We start from the raw sequence: 21,685 nt of genomic DNA, 5'->3' as shown, positions 1-21,685 counted from the left end.
TTTACATTTGTTAGATGAGTCATAAAATGAAGTATTTTATCTTTAATAGATGAGTCAAAAGATAAAGCATGATAAATGAATTAAAAAATAAAACGTAAAACGAGACGTTTTACATTTGTTAAATAAGTCACGAGATGAAGCGTTATATAAAGTGTTTTATCTTTAATAGATGAATTAGACCATAAAACGTGATAAGTGTGTCAAAAGATAAAATGTAAAGTGAGATGTTTTACATTTATTAGGTGAGTCATAAGATGAATTATTGTATAAAGTGTTTTATCTTTCATAGATAAATTATAATATAAAGCGTGATAAGTGAGTCAAAATATAAAGTGTAAAGCGAGACGTTTTACATTTATTAAATGAATCATATGACTAAGCGTTATAAAGCATTTTACCTTTGGTATATGAGTCGAAAAATGAAACATAAAGCGAGATATTTTATTCTTGTTAAATAAGTTATAAGAGTATTATGTAAGTCATTTTATCTAATATTTTAACTTTAATAAGTGAGACAAGAGATAAAATGTATATGAAAAAAACTAATGTAATATGTTTTACTTTTATAAATGAACCATATAATAAAACATTATGCTTTACACTTTTTGATAGATGAATCAAAGCAATGCAAGATATTTTATATTTGGTGAGTGGACATAAAACAAATACTTAACACAATATTTATTCAATAATTAAAAAAATATGATATTTAATTATTAACGTATAAAATATTAAAATTCAGTATCTCAATTATTACAAATTATTTATTTAAACCTTTATTATAAGAGAATGTTAGTGCATGTATAAACACTTTTATTTTTGTAAGTGATATGTTAGGTGGATAACTAATTGATAGTATGTAAATAGATTATCTAATTTGTTAGAAAATAATTAAAAATATATGATATTTGATTTCTAATGAGTAAAAATATTAAGATTTTATATCTTAATTATTAAAAATTATTACTTTAAATTATTAATTTTATTGAGAACAAATAAAGTTATTATTTACGTTATGTAGAAAATATATATATATATATAAAATATCATGTTATAAAAAATTACATTAACAAAACACATCAAATTAAAATTTATATTGAGGGTGCGTCAAATTAAAATTTATATTAAGAGTGCGTTTCATTATATTTCTTATTTTTCATCAAAAATGATTATTTTCCACCGGTTGTAACTTTTGTACTGATTAGCTAAGTTTTCAGGGAAATTAAGTTTTAACTTTCGGTCACGTTAGGCGAATTAATCGCTTTTGCTGGAAATGGTTTTCCCGGGGGGGGTAGTCACCGCGCACAGCACCTCTTGCTTCCGTCCACCTCGATTTCTCTAGGGTTTTCCTCTCCCATTCGAGCCGGCTTCGTCCCCTTCCTCTTCGTCGCCATCCACCGCTGAAGTCGAGCCCCGACTCGGGCTTCGTCGCCATCTCCGACTTCCTGTGAGTCGCCATCCACCGCCGAAGACGAGCTCCGTATTGGGCTTCGTCGCCATCTCCACCGAAGGCCAGCTCTGACTTCGTTTTCGTCGCCATCTCCGCAGAAGACCATCTCCGATTTCGAGTTTCAGACCACCGGCGCATCTTCATCTTATTCCACGGTAAGGTTTCCCTCCACGTTCTGTTCTTATTTCTGTAGATCCGGCGAGCGATCTTGGTCTTCGTCCAACGATCTTGGTTTTTCTCTCTGTTTTCAGCGAGCGATCTTGGTCTTCGACCATCGACCTGGAGTCTTCGTCCACCGGTACCGATCTTGGTCTCTGTTTAAGCGAGCGATCTTCGTGTTCGCCATCTCCGTCGAAGTCGACCTCCGATTCCGACTTGCAGACCGCCGTTCATCCTCGTCGCCATCTTCGTCCACGGTAAGCTTTCGTCGCCATCTTCGCCATCTTGGGCAATTTTTGTACTAAAAATTTATAATTACAGAAAACTTCTCATTTATAATTATAGATGTTTAGGGTTGCTTTGTGGCAATTTTTGTACTAAAAATTTATTATTACAGAAAACAACTGTCACACATTATGCATATAATATTTTGTATAAAAATTGTGTGTGCGTGTGTGTGTGTGTGGGGGGGGGGGGGGGTTGGCTGAAAAATTATGATCATGGAATGGATAACCATGGACAATTAATCCAACTGTATGTCACTAATTAAGCTTGATAAACAAATAATTAAGAAGCAAATCCACTCAATGGATAGGCAGTGGCGATGCCACCTATGCTATTTTTAATTTTGCTTTTTTAACTTTTAACAAAAATAAATTATAGACGTATGATATTTCTCTAATCACTGTATGCCACGATAAGGATTAATTTTACTATTTAGTTTGTGTAAAGTTATGTGAGTTTTTGTTCACTTTTAATGGTGAAAATATTTTGTATGTGTCTTATGTAATTATATTATATAATTTATATGTTGATTTTATTGAATTTTTATTTTATACATGGTAGTGAGTAACATGCCTTCAACAAGGAATCAACGTCGATGGCAACGACAACGTTTGTGTTTATTTTGGATGATGGTCATGCAAGCGATTGTGACATATAATGATATTAGGCGTCGCAACTGACATCTCCCAAGGGCTCCTCATATAAATTGGGATTCTAAAAGACAAATGACCCTTACACGAATGTTTGGAATGAGTGATATAATTTGTCATAACCTACTTAGGATGAAAATAGAGTCGTTTCATAGATTATATCCTCGATTACGAACATATGGATTGGTTGATAGTAGATTAGTCCTAGTTGAGGAACAAGTGGCTATTTTTCTAAACACGGTCGGGCATGACGAACGTAATCGAGTTGGAAGTTTTACTTTCTTTAGATCTAGACAAACAGTGAGTTATTACTTCCATAGGGTCTTACATGCTTGTCTCGGACTGTATAGAGATGTTGTCAGTAACGCCACTATTCACAACTCACCATACGAGAAAGAAAACGTCAAGCCTTGGTTCACATATTTTCAGGTTAGGGGTTGAAAAGGAAGTAGATATTACTTTGAAAAAATAAAAAGAAATGCATTTCGGAGAATGGTTCCCGAACCCCAAAGTTGGAGAGAATGCATTTTTCCTGAACCCTGGGGTTTGGACACTATTTGCGTCCTCGAATCTTGGGGTTCGGACGCCAATGAACGCGTGCTCTGAGCAAATGGGCGGACGAGTTCAGCAAGAGATGTGAGAGAGGTGATTGGTGAGTCCTGCGATGGCAATAGGACAGAGCAGATGGCTAGGCGATTCCGATGAGAGAGGAGATTGGAGCCATTGGTGATGATGAATGGAGAAGAACAGATCCGTGGCTGCAAATAAAGGACAAAAATGAGTTTTTCCTCTATCTTATTTTAGTCATATTAAATTTAGTAAAATGTGGCTGTGGAGAGCAAAACACATGGCTTCAAATAGAATTTCCCTAAATATAATACATATTTACTATTATATCCTTGGGGATCCTTGGGGTCTTGACATCCCCCGGGATCAAAGGCCGAGTTTTAGAGCCAAACGACAGATAACTATTCAGCATAGTTTGCAAAGCACCCACCCCTTTTTTTCTCCCTTTAGCGAAAAAAGGGTCCTACTTCACTTCTTATGTATTTGTCACTTAGGACCTTGAAGGGCTTTTTTTCCCCTCAACACAGATTTCAAGAATCAATCGAACATCATCCCTTTAGTAGTCCACAACTGTTATGGTAACGAACCCAACTCAAAAAATTGCCTCCCAAGTCCCAACATTAACTTTATACCAACTCCACCTCCTTGGACATCCCATCTCCGCATCCTCATCTACAAAAGAAGATCAACAAGCTTTCTACATCATGACAAACAGACACAGAGTAACCAATAATCTCTGTCGGTCCTAACATGAACTTGTAATCTGATTCGGCACAGAATAACAATTAAAGACCAAAATTACAAACTATCCTCCAAAATTACAAAATTGTACCGTCCGTTTGGTTACCCAGAAAAATATTTGGAAATAGACTTTACTCTAAACCTTAAACTATTTTCCCTAGCTAATATTCAACAAAAAAAGAATGCCATGATCAGAAAAAAGATAAAAAATTAACCAATCTAAGGTACGTCCAGATGGGCAATCTGTTATCAAGGAAACGCGGACAAGAAAAGTTCATAGAACCACAATTTCTTGTTCTCCTTTTTCACAGTTTTCTCAGGAATCAAACGGAAAAAGCAATGCAGCTAAACGCAACACCATAGATTCAAGAACCTGAAAATCTAAATAGACAAGCGATCAATAGTGTTGAGAACGAACCTGAAGAAACCTCCCTCCGCACAAATCTAGAAATCGCGATTGAACGGAGAGCAAGGGGAAATGAAACTGCGCAGCGTAGGGTTTATTTCCTTTCTTAGATCCCATCATGGTCTGTGCAATTGTTACGCATTCGTTAGGGCTTGTTTGTTTGTATGTAAACTCAAAACTTAATTTCCAATTAATTATTTCATAAATTTTATAACCAAATTTATAAAGTTGTTTATAAAATTGGTAAAAAAAAGTTCCAATATAATTTTTTCATAAACAAAGATGAACAAATGATCTCAACAAAAGTTTAACCAAACATTACCTTATAATAAATTATAAAATTTAGAAGATCAATTAATAAAATTAGAACTTTAGAATAGGCAAAGAGCTTGCCTCCTCCTCTTCCGCTTCTTGGAGTAGTGACAACTATGACGTGTTCTTGAGCTTCAGAGGTGAGGACACTCGCTGGACCTTTGTCAACCACTACACGGCTCTTACGAACGCCAGAGTTTACACCTTCAGGGACGATGATGAAATCCAAAGAGGAGAAAGCATCAAGGTTGAGTTGCGGAGGGCTCGGTGCCTAGGATGCTGATTGGCATGAAATCACGACGGCCAGGTCATGTGCAACCCAGGCAGGTAGGTGACCCAGGCCGGGCCTGACCTAGGCGGCTAGGCGTCGATTGGGCCCGACACCTAGGGGTGCCGATTAGGGTTTAATCGCGACGACCAAGGGCCGCCTAGCGCCTAGGCAGTCGCCATGGTTGCGTTTTAGAACACTGATGAATGCAGAAAGGGCAAAAATGGGTTTTTCCTCTATCTTATTTTAGTCATATTAAATTTAGTAAAATGTGGTTGTGGAGAGCAAAACACATAGCTGCAAATAGAATTTCCCTTATATTTATTAGTTAGTGTTAGTTACTGGTTGTACTTTGCTGTTTCAGTGATTGTGTACCTTTCAGTTGGAATAACCTATAAATAGGTTAGATTAGGTAGAGGATAATATAGATGAATGATAATTGATTTCTGATTTCTTTCTCAATTGTTTTTGATCTCTCTCATTTCCCTCTGATCACTCTCTCTTTCTCCGTACAGTTTGCATTCTCCCTCAATTCTACTGAATTTCTCCCTCTGTTTTGTTTGATTCTCCCTCCATTCTGTCTAATTTTCCTCGGTTCCTTCCTAAATTCCATTCTAAACCCTAGGATCATGACAGGTGACAAAGCTGAAGTGCTTTTGCCTTTGAGATGCTCTGCCCCATCAGTCAAGCGGTGATGCATGGTTAGTTTTTATGCTACCACACTAGAGGCATGAGACAATGAATGTTGGGTAGAGATGGTAGAGCAAAGTGTGATGACTTATGAGTTATGATTTAACAAAGATGTGGAACTAGGGCGAAAAGTGTCTCGAGATAAGTATAGTTTGAGTCCCGGAATTCCTTAAGTTCTTAAATTTTGTTTATGAATTTTATATAAATAAAATTAGTTTGAAGTGATCAGTTCTTTTTAATATTTAAATTAGTTTCTTTTAGGAAGTTGAACCCCTTTTGAGTAAGGATGTCTATTATTGTTTATACTATTTTTGGAAGATGGATTTATAGAGGGACAACAGAACAAAAGGAAAAATGGATGGTTTAAAAGAATTATTTTCTGAAAATTTAATTGCCCAGAAAAGAATTATCTCTTTAACTAATTTTATTTTCCCTTAAAAAAACTGCTAGTTCCCTTTATGAATGCTTGTTTTCTTTTATGCCTGAATGAGTGGAAGAAATTATAACTTTTGAGAATATTGCATGTACAAGATTGGAAAAAAATGTAAGGAGCCTAGGAAGTACTGAACCATGCTATTTGTTTTCACATTTTTCATACCTGATTCCCTTGTTGACCTCATTTGTGATGCATGTGTGTTTTCTCAATACGTACCTATCCCTTCTTTCAGCTTTTATATCCAATTTCTTATTTGCAATATAAAAGGCATCCTTTATGTTTCTCAAATTTGCTTATGCATTTTTACTACAGAATACATGGAGCTGATTAACTGCAATGTTGAGTGACCTGATCATAGAGCTTTAATTTTATTTATCCGTTCAATTTGTTTGAAGCCTATAGGGATGAATCATAGACATTGTTAACAGATAACTTTAAAAAGGAAACAACTAAATTCCAGCCACATTTTCTTAATTCCCTTAAACAACTAGTTTCTTCCACATTGGTTTGCTATCAATTTGATGGGTTTTGAAAGTGTAGTAAAGTGCTTCCAGAAGCAGTCCGATAAGATGCAAGCCAAGTTTTGGCATGCTGAATTGTAAAAGCTTCCTCATTAGTGGGGTATTAGCCTTTAGAACTTTCAATAAGGTTTTTGATTGATTTTTCATACTGGTGTATTAGAAAAGACCTATTGGACCCATGGAAGTCTCATTTTTGACTAAACTAAGAAGTGAAGAGGATGCTTTTCTTAATCAGCCAATATCAAAACCTGCAACAGAGTCCTAACATGTTAATGGAGAGCACCCAACTTGCTTGTTGATACATAAGGAGAAATAGGAGTCTTGTTGGGGGAGGGGTGGAGGCAGGATTTACCACTAGGGCCCTTAGTTGGCGATGGTTGGTCTCACTATTCCTTCAAACTATTGGGAAAACTATTAGTTTAAGGACTTCCCTTACATCCAAGAATAGGGATAAAAGGATTGTACATCTGAAATATAATAGGGAAATAAAGAAGGTTGCAGTAGTAATTTTTTTGAGGTGTATGCCTCTCCAATGAGGTGTAGAAACTTGTAAAAAGCTTGATAGTTTTGTGATGTGGAGCTTGTTGATCCTTCTTAGGTGTTAGATAATCAGAGATGTAAATCTTTTAAACATACAGGACACTCACCAGCTTGTGGTTCTGTTTTGTTTAGTTACTATTTAAATGTCCTGAAGGTTTTAAACTTTTAATGCCCTTCTTTCTCTAAGTGAGCTTGAATAACAGCTGGCAACAGTGATTTTTAAAAGGCTAACCTACTTTATACCCTGTGCTTGGCCTGAAATCAGACCCCGCTACCCTCCCCAGGCCCTAAACTTCAATGCTTGACCTTCAAGTGGTTCCATCCAATGGCCCGTCACCCAGTCCCATCCACCCAGAAAGAAAAAGGTAAAAAGTGTTTTGGCTTTGCTTCCGAAAAAACAGATGATGGTGTGTACAGATGCACAAGTAGATGTCTAACTCTCTACTAGATTAGTAGAATGCATAGGATGATTATTTATTTTATTTTTTGTCCCTTCTTATATCTGTTTCTTATTTGATTGCAGGCATAACCTTAGGCTTTAGTAGTCGGGGAGACCCTAGCTGCAAAAGGTTCAGAAAATTACAGAATTTCTTTTGTTGTTTGCCTAAGTGCTCAGCCAGTTCCTTGTCCCTTTCTTTTCACTTCAGAAACTGCTATCACCTCCTTCTGCCCAAGTAGCACAGGGTTTCTATATTTCTTGATCCATGGGAACCCCAGAGACCTCTCGGGAACCTTGCCCAGATCGTATTCTTGATGACGTTGGTGGTGCATTTGGCATGGGTGCTGTTGGAGGTGCAGCTTTCCACTTTCTGAGAGGCATCTATAATTCACCAAAAGGGGAACGCTTTATTGGAGGCTCTCAAGCAGTGCGCATGAATGCACCTCGTGTTGGTGGTAGTTTTGCAGTCTGGGGTGGTCTCTTTTCCACATTTGACTGCACTATGGTCTACATCCGCCAGAAAGAGGATCCATGGAACTCAATTATCGCAGGTGCTGCCACTGGAGGTTTCCTTCAGATGCGTCAGGGTTTAGGGGCTGCTTCAAGGTCTGCAATGTTTGGTGGGGTGCTACTTGCTTTGATTGAAGGGGCCGGGATAATGCTGAACAAAATAATGAGCGCACAGCAGAATCTTCCGCCAATGGAAGAGCAGATTTCCAATATTCCTGGTGCACCACCAGGATATCCAATGGGACAATTGCCTGGGCAAGCTCCAGTAGCGATGGGAAGTTTGGGAGATGGATCTTCATCATCTTCATCACCCCCTCCTGCCTCTACATCCTCTTCATGGCTTGGAGGCCTTTTTGGTGGTGGAAAGCAGCAGGAAACAAGTACAAGTGGCGGAAGCAAGACAGAAGTCTTGGAGAGCTTCGATTCCCCTAGCCCGCCGAAGTTTGAATACAAGTGAGGTTGGCAAGGAATATTGTGCTACAGTGAGCGAAAAATCCTATCTAATTAGCCATGGGACGGTGATTTAGTTTTTGCTTTGAAATTTCTGAATGTGGATGATCTAGAACTATTGGTATTAATTTTATGCCCTTTATATGCCATTAGCATGATGCAGAATTATAAAGTCATTTCATCATTCACTTCTATCTAGATGCAGGTTTGGGCAAATATAACTGCAGAAAACCCACTTCTTTGGGCATATTTATTTATGTTTCTTGAGTCTAAAGTTGTTTTCACAGGGCATGGAATCTTCTTGACTTCTTTCTTGCTGACAAAATAAAGAGAGTTGAGCTGCCCATTTGCAAGGTGAGTCCATTTGTTATTTGGTGCAAGTATGGTTTCTTGACTTGATGTAGTTGCTTTGCATGAAAAGGGCTGTCTGCCAAATGAAATGAAATGAGCTTTGATTTAGCTTAGGGTTTAGGGTTAAGGATTACATTTGCATGTGATTTTTTCTTTAATTCTGAAAATTGCACATAGCCGTATTTAATTCTGATTTTGGATGTGAGAAGTGAGACAACCAAATTGTAGGGCTTTTTTGTGTGTAGAATTTTAACTGTTAAAATTTTTCCATAAACATTTCAGGATACAACAGGATGTTACATTAATGCCAATGCCATGCATTCAGCCTAGGAAAGTCAAGGATGGAAGCAGTAAATTGGGATCTATTTACTATATTTAGTTAAGGTGTTAGTTAAATGGGTTGGGCTGGTTTGGTTTGAATTGTATATAAATTTGCATACTGACTAATTTTGAATTTTAAACTTAAAACCAACTTAATCATAAAGAACACTATTGAATTAACTCCATTTTAACTAAATTTAGGTTCCATTGGATTAGGTTTAGTTCTAAAATTTATATAATTATCATAATTTTACAGCCAAAATCACCAAGATCTTAAGGTCTATACAATTTGCTTTTAAAAAACAGAAGGCAATTTATGTGGATAAATTTTGAAATTAGCATTCTAGAAAGTAAGTGATGAACTTGCAAGTTGTTTGTAATCTATTAGTTGGGTTGGTTTGGTTTGGGGAGACTCCATAATCTAATCCCAGCTAAAACTTAAAAAAGTCCAAGAAATCATATTAATTATATTATATTAAACCGATTCCTAATCCACTTTCTAAGATGCATGAGTACCTTTAACTAGCTGATAACGATAGAAAAGTTAAGGTAAATTACTGTTACAAAATTACTTTTTGCTGTTACTTTCTAAAAGTACGAAAGATTGCAATGAGACGCAATGACTTGTCATTTCAAAATTTCAGCAGAACTGATATAAATAATTATTTTAAAAATACTTTTCTTTTGCTATGGCCCATGGAGTGTACATGCCGTAAAAGCGGGTCCCCAATGCTTTTTAGGGCGGCTGACTGTTCCCTTTGTGACACCTTCCTTTCTTTCTGCGATAGCCTAATCGCCACTAGTTATTTATTTATTTTTTGAAACTTTTAGTAGGTGAACTAAGGTACAACGTTGTGGAGCTCCACAATTAAGGGGCATTTCACCCACTCAACCCTAGCTTGGTCGCCCAATTTAGATTAAATATTATTATTTTATTATAAATAAAAAGAGAAGAAAAATAGCAAATTGGGTACTCAGTTGAAAACGTGTAATCATTCTTGTTGAAGGTAATACCATAACCAGTAAACATACAAGATCAAATAAAATTTATATTAGGAGGAACAATATCAATTGGGTGTAAGTTAAAATATGAGTTGTTTATAAATAGGGATTGTTTTGTTTTCTCGATAGGAGAACCCTTTTTAAAACTGAGTAGTGCCATCATGTTCGTGTGTATTGTTGTTAAACTCACAAGTTAACTCATACGGGTTACGGAGTTTTAAACGAGTCAATTCGTTTATAAAATTAGATTTTTATAGAATTGGAGTGAACTTGTAATTTAATATTATAAACTCGGTAAACTCGATTGTAAACTCATAAACTTGAAATTTTATAGAAAAAAAGAACATTCAAATTGTGTTCCTTTGAGGTCACTTGGACTTTTAATATTGGTGGTTTTAAATTAAAAGATGATACTGATTTAGAAGATGCAGCTGATGATTATGGTGACGGTGATGGTAGAGATGGTCATGAAAATTTAAATATTTCTGTTAATGATTTATTTTAGTTTATATTTTGTTCATGTAGATTTTTAACGTGTAGTTTTTATTTATATTAGGTTATACTGACCTATCAAAATTTATATTATATATAAATTAATGTTTGAAATTATTATTATAGATGGATCATGGATAAATAATGACAAATAGATTTAATTTTTAAAAATTTTATATTATTTAATATTTTTAAAATTAATATATGAAATTATTTTAAAAATAGGTACATACATGTATGAATAATATTGCAAATTGTAATAATTAATATTAATTTATTTTTTATAAAATTATATCATTTTAAATATATATTTACATACATTAAATGATATTTTTAATTATTTCTAAAATTTTATAATTTTACGATTCGATTTTATAGATTCTCTTTCAATTTTATTATAAAATCTCGAGTTTAACAATCTTGTTCTGTGTGCACATTTAAATTATATTAAAAAATATTTTTAGGGGTGGCTCATGTGACGAGTTGTTCTTTAGGATAAGCATGAGGTGGTGGAGTCGAACTTTAATGCTAAAGAGGAAAAAAGTAATACCAACAATTGTAACTACTCAGAGAGTTAAAGTTGAAGATTTGATAATTTCCACTAATTCAAAGGGAAAGTATGATTGATTCCTATTAAAGCAAGGAGAGATTGAGGTTGAGGTTGAGATTTCTATTGGAAATCAACAAAAAGGTAGGCTGTAGGCTGTACCCTCCAAGGCCTTTCAACCAAAGAGTGTGGAAGAAGACAGGCATATATATATAAAGCCAGAAGGGTTATCTTTTTAACACATTAAAGGAGATAAAAAGCCAGTTTAATAATGGTGTTTTGGGTCCAGATCATATCTAAAGCTAAATATTGCCACCTTTTTTACATAACCACGAGAATTTAAAATTATTATTTTTAAAGTATATGTTTAATATTAAATTAAAGAGCACACAAATAAAACATAAAAATATTAAAATTTATGCACAAACTCGATTTGATTCCAAATACCAAAAAGGATAAGGCATAATACATATCATGCGCTTTTAATAATTAAAAATTATGATGTTTAATTCATAATGTGCAAAACGTCAAGGTTTAATATTTTAATTATTAAAATTATTATTTTAGATCTTTAACGTGACGGAATGTTAACGGATGTATAAACATTTGTGTTTTTTCTATAATTAAAAAATACGACATTTAATCTCTAATGTACAAAAATGTTAACATCTCGTATTCTAATTATTAAAAATTATTGTTTTAAATTTTTAGATTGATTAAGAATAAACAAAGTTGTTATTTACGCTACGTAAAATATACATATAGAAAAGAGAAAGTGTTATATCTAAAAAGTCACGTTAACGAGACATATTAAATTAAAATTTACATTGATAGAAAAAAATTTAAATTACCCATAGCTTCAAAAAAATCCTAAATTCCGAACATCTAAATCTTTTAATCATTAACCCAAAAAACACTACTTTCTTCAATTCTCAATTATAAAATATAATCAAACTAATCTCTATCCTTTATTTTTGTCAAACTCGATTTCATCGCTCTCACTCTCTTGATTATATACTCTTTTACGTCTCATGATAAGAATATAAAGTAACAATTCTTAATAGTTGAGACATGAAAAATCTTGACATTTTTGTATATTAAAGATTAAATGTTATATTTTTTAATTATTGAGGGAGTATAACAAATCAATTATCTTCTTTAAATACTGTCAATTGCTCATCCATGTGGCGTGTCATTTATTTGATCATGGTAAGAACTTAACATAATAATTTTTAATAATTAAAATACTAAATCTTTATATTTTATATATAAAAAATTAAATATCATATTATTTAATCGTTGAGAAGGCACCTTATCCATTAAGTCAAAGGATAATCATAAAATCTTTTAACACTAAAAACAATCCTTAAGTAGCTTCTCATTGGCAATGCTCATGCCTATGCCTTATTGGTTACTAAAAACCCTAATTATTTCCAAAAAGAAAAAAAAAAAAATAGCAGAAAGCTGGAAGAACTCCAGTGTTGGAGGGAGAGGAGTTGGTGGGTGTTCTCATGGTTTGATTAATAATAATGGTTTCTTCTGTAATGGCATAAAGCTTCAAGAATAGCCTTTATGGAGTCTGGCAAAGGTGAGAAAATCTATGCCATAAATCTCGCTTTCCACATAAACTCTTTCTTTTTCGTGGGCTATCCTTCAAAAGTTTCTTTGGCGTTTGCTTCTTTTTCTCCCCCCAAACAAATGTGAGTGAACACTGCCCACACATTACCTATCTCTATATCTATATCTATATCTATTAATTAATATAAATTTTAAAATTATTTGATTGTAAAGTTTATGTTAATTTTAACATTAAACCCCTTTTGTGTTCGTATCATGGTCCATTTTAGTCTCCATCTATCTTGTACGTAGTTGCTAAACCTCTACTCTATTATCTATCTTGTCATTGTCGTTTGTGTTGCCATCTATCTTGCTATCGTCATTTCGATTTGCCATCAACCTTGCCATCGCCGTCTAGATTGTCATTTGTGTCATCATCTTGCAAGCTTAATGTACTTCATTTATTGGGTTTATGAAAGAAAAAAAAAAAAAGAAGAGAAGAATCAAACACATGCTTGCATAAAGAGAGAGAGAGAAGAATCAAACACATGCTTGCATTAGTCTTTAGAGCCATTAATTAAGAGTCCAATTTTATATTACAGTGAATGGCTAAGTGCATTTCAAACCAGTCATGGTGGAATAAACACAGTTGACTTGACCAATTATTATCCCACTAAACCTAATTATTTTAAGTAATTAAATAATTAATGCCTCCCAATGGAAAATTCCTCTTTATTATTTATTTTTTTTTATTTATGGTGACCATGGAATCAAATCGAAATGATAAATTTATATTAGCTACATTTTTCTATATATATAAGAATTGATGATGGTATAGTTGAAAGAAACCCTTTACCTTTAGGCATCTATTGACTATTGCTTTAAACTCTGCTGGAATTTTTAATTCAATTAAAAATAATAAAACGATTAATTGACAAATAAGAATTGATATTTTTAAATTTAGTATTATTGTTACATTGTCAAAGAACCTCTTGAGGCAGCAACTTGACCAATTGATTCAAATGAATTATCATTACCCACTTGCTCCCAATGTTCACTCCACTTCCCCATTTTTCAGGGCACACCAAGGACTAGCTGGGAACATAATAATTGGAAGCATTCATAGACTCTGTTATATGTCATGTCTTAAGATGATGAATTAGTACAAGTAGTAGTGCTACATAAACTGTTAATTTAATTTATATGAAAAGAATGTGGGACAATAAATTTATTTTAAATATTATTGTAGCCAACCTCTTGCATTTCATTTTGATGAGTATATATTTTGCACGGGCATTTGATTTATTATTTCGATGCTTCGATTGCCTTTTTGTTAATGTTGCCTGGTCTTTGGTTGGCAGGCTTCAGTTCAGGCACCCAGAAGATGCCATTGGCCTTCGCCGAAGAAGACCTTGGCCTGTTGCATCTTCCATGCTTCTTCTTCCACCTTTTCTTTACTATCTCTATGATCGATTTAGTCCAATTCCAATTAAGTGGGCTTTGGTTTGGTCTTCGTTCACCTTTCGTTGCTGTGGCCTGAATCTTTCAGATTCCGTATTTGCATGGTCTTTCTGAATGTTTCTCAAAACTGGCCATGAAGGGACATTTTGCAGTAAGTAGGGGAGGAGGGGAGAAGGGGAATTTACACTACAGTGACGAAGTGGAGTGTGATCAGGGCTTAGCGAAGCGTGAAGGAGGTAAGGTTTTCTGTTCCGAAGGTGGCTGAGAAGGACAGCACATCTAGTGGAGAGAAAGAGATGAACACTAACAGTACTGGTCGATGACAAGCATATACAGGACAGCATATGTTGGGGTTGATGGATGGGTAGCAAGCCTCCATCATCCTGTTTTGGAAATGTTGTTCAAGAGGTGAAGGACCAAGGTGCACCTCCATTCCTAGAATTGCAGGGTTTTCATGTAAATAAGAATTTAATTAAATTAGAAGATTTAAACAATTAATAAAAATTAAGAGAATTATGTACAATTGTCAGGCAGGAGTACTTATCTATCAATGCGTTAACGTACCTATTTAGGGCTTTATGATATGATCTTATATAGCTAAACAAAAATATAAATAAATGATGCGATTTATTAACATCTATATATATATGTATGTATACACACATGTGTAAGAGTCTGTCATGAGGGAAAGTGTGTACGTATATACATTATATATATATAATTAAAAAAAGTTGTGGACTTGGAATGGAATAAAGAGATTGGTTGCCACCACTAAGGAGAGGAGAGGAGACGATAACTGATCATGCGAGTATAAATACTGAGTAACTGCAAACTCCCATCATCGGAAATCCATCTTCAGCTCTCTTCTCTCTGTTCCAGAACTCTCCAGAATCCTCCGCTCACCCACCAACCCAGCCCTATTACCTACTTCACTTAATTCAGATATACATAGTTACTTCACTTAATTCAGATCTCTCTCTCTCTCTCAACATTGAATTTTGCCACCCTGTAGGTCGTCTTGATCTTGAACTAATTTCATCTGGGTTTCTTACCTTCTCTCCTTTAGACTCTTAGATCGCATTCTTGAGCTGTAGTTTCATCTGGTTTTTTTACCTCCTTATTGGGAACTCTCTCTCTCTCTCTCTCTCTCTCTCTCTATAGTTATTCCCAACTAAAGAGAGAGAAATGGCAGAACAGCATTTTCAGCCTGGAGGTGTGTGAATCTGGCTTGAATCCTCATAAAGTTGCAGCCGACGGAGACTTTGATGATGATGGAAAGCCCAGAAGAACCGGTATCTCTCTCTCTCTCTCTCCCTCTCTATCTCTCTCCATTCCACTGTTTTTGATAAGAAAAATTAGATATTTGTTCATGTTCTTCGTGCAAGGGAATAAAATAAATAAACAAAGAACAGGCTACCCAGATGCTAATTAACAAGCAGGTTGTGTGTTATTGTTGGAGTTCTAGCTTAGTATTAAGTGGTAGCATTAGTCGGCGTTTAAATCTTTATGAATTTCCGTTGTCTCCCGCTAGGTCTTGCCTGATATAACTGAAGCAGACCGGTTCAAGGCATAAAGCCACGAACGCCTAGGGCCCCTAAAAAAGAGAGGCTCCAAAAAATTGAGGTCCTTCTCGTTTGAAATTTTATTTTGTGATCGTTTTTTATTTGGGTTTATATTCTATTTATTTTATTGTTTTACTTAAATGAGGAGACTCTTAACTTTCTAATTCCACATATTATTTTTTAATATTAGGCAATAAATAGTAAGATATCATTTAGTTGATCATGTAACTAATTTTCTCTTTCAAAACAAGTTTGAACAATTTAAAATATACGAAAATAGTTTTTATTTCTTTGTAATGTAGAAAAGTAAAATTACTTAATGATGATAATTTGAAGAAAAATTATTTAAATCTTGAAAACTTTTTAAAACACGGCATAGTCTTTGATATTGATGGTTTAAATTTATTTTCATAATTAAAATTTTAAAAGAAGTTATAACCATGAAAATAAAAATGCCACTTGTGATATTAAATTTTATAAAAAAAGAGAAATTCTTTTCTAAATTGATGATGAACAGTTTATATAATATTATTAACCATGCATTTTTATTATTCTAACTTCACTAGAAAGAAGTTTTTTAAAATTAAAATTAATAAAATTTTTTAGATTCAATTATGTAACAAAAATATTAAGTAATTTGACTATATTATCAATTGAAAAAAAATTTATTTTTAAACTTGAATAAAAAATTAATTAGTGATTTTGAATTTCAAAAAGTAAGAAAAATAAATTTTTAATATTTATTTATATTATTAAAGGACAAGCAAAGTAACCCTTGTCCATAATCTTAAATATTCTTAAGCCAGCCCTGAATTAAGGGTAAGATATACTATAAAATTATGTGGCTTAAAAATTTGCAAACACCTTTAAAATTTTATATAACTGACATTTTTTTCATTTAAACACTTCATTTATTGATATTTTTAAACTATAAAAAGGTTTTATTAAATAATCTAAATTATAAAAAATATAAATACAATTTACCTTTAAAGTAATCTTTACCTACCAACTCTCTTTAATCCTCAGTTGCTTTAACTATGGTTAACTTCTGTAAGTTATGCATCAATTTGGCTCATGATTCCAGGAAGAATAGAAAAAAAGTTCATGATTCAGTAGTCAGTTGTTGCAATAATTATATATTAATTAGTACAAAACTAGTTGTGACACGCAATGTTTTTAAGTGAGAATTTTTTTTTATAAAATCCGATCTTAAATTAAGTTATATATATACACACGTATATAAATGAAAATTATGATGTATCATATATGATGAGTCACATATAAAATTATTTCTCTGTATATATGCATTATGTTGGTGTCTCTCTCTACATAATGTATGGATGATATATGTATATGGGTGCAGGGACTGTATGGACAACAAGTGCCCACATAATAACAGCAATCATAGGGTCAGGAGTGTTGTCCCTGGCTTGGGGGGTGGCTCAGCTAGGGTGGCTTGCTGGGGTCACCACTCTTCTCGTCTTCTCCTTCATCACTTTCTACACTTCCAATCTCTTGGCTGACTGCTATAGGTCTCCTGATCCAGTCACTGGGAGAAGAAACTACACCTACACTCAATCTGTCAAAACCTACTTAAGTATGTCTTTCTTTCTTTAATTCTTCATTCCCCTTTTTAATTTCGCATGCCCCTGGAATATTGATTCCGAATGATGTGATTATTATATATTATGACCAGGTGGGAAACTGTATGTGGCATGTGGAATTGCTCAGTATATTAATCTGTGTGGGATGATGATTGGCTACACCATCACTGCTTCAATAAGCATGGTGGCTGTGCACAAGTCTAATTGCTTCCATGAGAGAGGCCATCAAGCTCAATGCAGCTTCTCACATAATCCCTACATGATAGCCCTAGGCATCCTTGAAATTTTTCTCTCCCAAATCCCAAACTTCCACAAGCTTTCAATCCTCTCCGTTGTTGCAGCAATCATGTCTTTTAGCTACTCCTCCATTGGAATGGCCCTTGCCTTTGCCAAGCTTGTCTCAGGTACATGTATATATTTATGTGCGCGCGCGTATGTGTGGGATGAACAAATGAAAACCTATATAGTACACGAGGTGGTAATTCAGTTGTTGGTGATGTCCCTCGAATAGTCATTTGAGATTTTAAGTTTATGTCTTAAGTGTTTAATGGTTGTTTTGAGTGGTCATTAATCCATTATATGATTTACGATCGAGTTTAAGGGTGAAGGAGTTAATGGCAATGTTTTAGATATGGCTCTTAATAGTAGGGGTTGGAAAGATAATATTTTTACATGTTAATTTCTAGTCACTTAAGTTTTTTCCTTTTTCAAAAAACCAAAAACTTTGTTCTTATAATTAAATTTTTATGTAAAAAAAAGGTGTTGAAAATTTAAATATATAGTGGGTTTCTTTTGATTTAGAATGATCAAGAGTTTCTGTACAGAGAAACAACAATTTAAAAGCTCAATTATATACTAATCATTGCCAAAATGTTTCTGTCACGCATTTTGATGTCATTTTCTTTTTGTTTTCTGTAAATTATGGGTAAGAAAATAATGGAGATTACTAAGAAAAAATGGGATTTTTGAGCAGGTGAAGGAAAGAAAACAACTTTAACAGGAGTTGAAGTTGGGGTGGATTTGACTGCAGCTGAGAAAACCTGGAAAATGTTTCAAGCATTTGGAGACATTGCATTTGCCTTCTCCTATTCCCAAATCTTGATTGAAATCCAGGTAATTAAGCAAATTAATTAATTAATTAAAGATCAATCATCAACAAGAAACCTAATTTAAGTACATTTTCATTAATTAAGAAAAGAATCAATTAGTTTATGGTGATTTAATTATATATATATATATATATGTAGGACACAATAAGATCTTCATCGGAACCTGAGAACAAGGTGATGAAGAAAGCCAACACCATGGCAGTGTCCACCACAACTGCATTCTACATGATGTGTGGCTGCTTTGGCTATGCTGCATTTGGGAACCAAGCAAAGGGCAACCTGCTGACTGGATTCGGATTCTACGAGCCGTTTTGGCTAGTCGACTTGGCCAACATCTTCATCGTCGTGCATCTGGCCGGAGCATATCAGGTATATATATATATATATATATGTAATGAGATAAAAGCCTCGACATATATATGTGTTACTATTGTTTGTTGTTTTCATGGCATGTCGGGTAGGTGTTTGCACAGCCGGTTTATAGCGCAGTAGAGTCCTGGGCAAGCCAGAGGTTCCCCAAGTCGAGATTTATTAGGGCCGAGTACCCGATAGGGATGGGAAAGAAGCGCCTATTCAACGTCAACTTTTTCAGGCTGGTTTGGAGGACTTTGGCCGTAATACTGGCGACGCTTATCGCGATGACATTCCCATTTTTTAACGACATGCTGGGGCTTCTAGGGGCGCTTGGGTACTGGCCGCTGTCGGTTTTCTTCCCCATCGCGATGCACATTGTGCAGAAGAAGATCAAGAGGTGGAGCTGCAGGTGGCTGGGGCTGCAGCTCATAAACATAGTCGCGTTCCTTGTTGCTTTGGCTGCAGCCTGTGGCTCAATCCAAGGCCTGTTTGATGCTTTTAATAAGTACAAGCCCTTTCAAGTCAAGGATTGATCATATTTGAGCCATAGGCCAACTACTCAATAATGTGATGATATATATGGATTGTTTTTCATATATATATGTATCTAAGTTTGATAAGTGTTTTGAGTGTTTGTAAAATTTGGTCCTTGTTGAGTCTTTAGCTCTAAGGGCTATGGAATGCAAGCATGGATCTCCTATGCAATTCCTCCAAAAGTTTTTTATGCATCAACCATCCATTTATTGACTAAAATGACAAGTGTTAAGAGAATTGGACTACTGGATCAGTCAGTCTAACAATTTGATTCACCCAATTAGTTTTTTTTTTAGAGTTTTAAAAGAAGATAAAATGATTTATGAATTGATTCAAACATAGTCTTCTTTGCAATTATATGGTCTATGGTTTTCTCAACGCGAAAAAAAAGGAGTAAATTTTAATTAGAAGCTTTTGTAAGTTTGACAAACAACGTTACTTGCCTTACTTGATTAATATACTTAACTCATTTTGATATTGATTTGAAACATTTTGAAAGATCAAACACTTCAATTTAATTTTATTTTTTTAAAACAACTGAAATTTATGCACCTCTAAGACTCATTGCCAAAAATAAAGCCTCATTTGGCATTTAGTGAAGCACTAAAATCTTGCTACAATGAGCACTATATATATATATATATATGGGGAGTTAGTCTCATGGTAATAAGTGTTTATGAAGGCAAACCCACTTAATATTTTAGGAAAGACACAGAAGGTTTATTAATTTATAATGTGTTTAAGAGAGGGTATGAAAATTGATGGATTTGAAGAAGACAATAATATGCAATAGAAAATAAAATGAAGATAAATGAAAAGGGAAAATGGATAGAGACACAACACATATCATCCCCCTCTAAAGCCCTATTTATTGTTTCTTTTAAATTGGAGAAAAAAATGAAAAAAAAAAAAAAATTAAGGTTGCATTTAGTTTTAGAAAATATTTTTTAATTTTTAATTTTAATTTTATAAATAAAAATCTCTTAGCATTTTATGTTTAAAAAATTTATGGCATTTATATTTAAAAAATTTAAAAAATCAAAAACAAAGTTTTCTAATTCATAGGTATAAAGTTTAAAAAAATAGAAAATTAATTTTATATTATTTAATGAGAGATTCAATTATAATAAATAAGTTAACCTACAATATTTTTAATTTTTAAATATCCTTTATGAAATAAATAACTTGAATTTATATTTTTGTATTATAAAAAAATTTAATTAGGATATTAAATGTCAAAAATAAGATTACATAGCTATCACATATATAACCGTGACATTTTATTATAAAAAATATAATATTAATAAATCAAATTGTCCAATAAAATAACGATAAGAATACAATTTTGACAAGTATTTTTTCACAATTTGTAAAATAAGGTAAAAAAATTAACATCACAACGACGGAGAAAAAGAATGAGAATAAAAAAATCTAAGAAAATGAGAAAATCCCATATATATACTATAAATAAAATAAGAAATAATATTTGCCAAAATAAAATAAATAATTGGGGCCTAAAATTCTAATTCATTTTTACCAATTTTGGCCAACTTTGATAGATTTTAGAGTTTGAAGGTTAATATAATTCCAATTTCTATACCTTTTTTTATTCCAAACACAATAATTCAATTGTAATTAGAATTCAAATTCAAAAATTATTTTAATAATTCAATAATTCAAGGCTAATATGGGAATTAACCTTCTTAATAGTTTTAATTATTTTTGATTGAGAAGTCCTTTCAACATAATTTTTTGATTAAAAAAACTAGATTTATATCGTGGACAATTAATCTTAAATAATTACAAATAATTTTATTATTATAAATCAATTAAAAAATATAAAATTTACCATTAAAGTGGAGGAATGTAGCACAAATCAATGATTTGAGAGAGAAAAATAAAAAAAAAGAGTGAAAAAAGTATAACTACTAAACTACTAAGCCAAAAAGAAAATAAGAAAATTCCAAGTTATAGCGTTTAAAAATTCAATCAAAAACTGTATTTACAGATAGAAAAAAACTAAGAAAATTTAAAAAATAATGTGGTTAAAGATTCAATCAAAAACCATATTTACTGATAAAAAATAAAAAATAATAAAAAAATTCAATTATTTGGAAATTATTTTGCTTCCATCATTCAAAAATAAATTTGGGACTAATTTGTTTTGTGATTCAAAGATAAATTGAATTTCACTTTGGTTTTTGCATTCACTTCTTTTTACACTTTTTGGAGATAAATTAAAATTTTGCTTGGATTTAAAGATTGATTAGGGTTAGTAATTATATTTTCTCACATTTTTTTCTATATTGCCTCTCAAATTAATTATCAATTTACGCCACTTTTCTTCACTTATAAAAGGCAAGTTTG

General features: G+C 33.2%; 2 protein-coding genes across 4 annotated transcripts; both read left to right on the top strand.

Annotated features, from left to right (window-relative positions):
• Nucleotides 1–1,456: 1,456 nt before the first annotated feature.
• On the top strand, nucleotides 1,457–8,573 carry LOC127813531 (mitochondrial import inner membrane translocase subunit TIM17-2-like). Of its 3 annotated transcripts, none has more exons than XM_052354542.1 (3): nucleotides 1,457–1,605; nucleotides 1,702–1,866; nucleotides 7,549–8,573. In XM_052354542.1, exon 3 carries the CDS (start codon nucleotides 7,730–7,732, stop codon nucleotides 8,429–8,431), a length of 702 nt encoding a protein of 233 aa, XP_052210502.1. In that variant the 5' UTR covers nucleotides 1,457–1,605; nucleotides 1,702–1,866; nucleotides 7,549–7,729; the 3' UTR covers nucleotides 8,432–8,573. The 3 variants fall into 3 exon arrangements, with proteins under 3 accessions (XP_052210502.1, XP_052210504.1, XP_052210503.1); XM_052354544.1 differs by having other exon boundaries at nucleotides 1,463–1,605; nucleotides 1,774–1,866; XM_052354543.1 differs by lacking the exons at nucleotides 1,457–1,605; nucleotides 1,702–1,866 and adding an exon at nucleotides 7,366–7,390.
• A 4,136-nt stretch (nucleotides 8,574–12,709) lies between these two features.
• Nucleotides 12,710–19,500, top strand: LOC127812828 (amino acid permease 8-like). Its single transcript, XM_052353353.1, has 9 exons — nucleotides 12,710–12,837; nucleotides 14,056–14,197; nucleotides 14,244–14,391; nucleotides 15,244–15,447; nucleotides 17,081–17,314; nucleotides 17,414–17,725; nucleotides 18,295–18,434; nucleotides 18,569–18,799; nucleotides 18,892–19,500. Exons 1-9 carry the CDS (start codon nucleotides 12,710–12,712, stop codon nucleotides 19,315–19,317), a joined length of 1,965 nt encoding a protein of 654 aa, XP_052209313.1. The 3' UTR covers nucleotides 19,318–19,500.
• The last annotated feature ends 2,185 nt before the right edge of the window (nucleotides 19,501–21,685 follow it).

This window comes from Diospyros lotus, chromosome 11 (assembly GCF_014633365.1).
Source record: "Diospyros lotus cultivar Yz01 chromosome 11, ASM1463336v1, whole genome shotgun sequence".
Taxonomy (NCBI): Eukaryota; Viridiplantae; Streptophyta; class Magnoliopsida; order Ericales; family Ebenaceae; genus Diospyros; species Diospyros lotus.
This window is presented reverse-complemented; position numbering and strand designations above follow the sequence as displayed.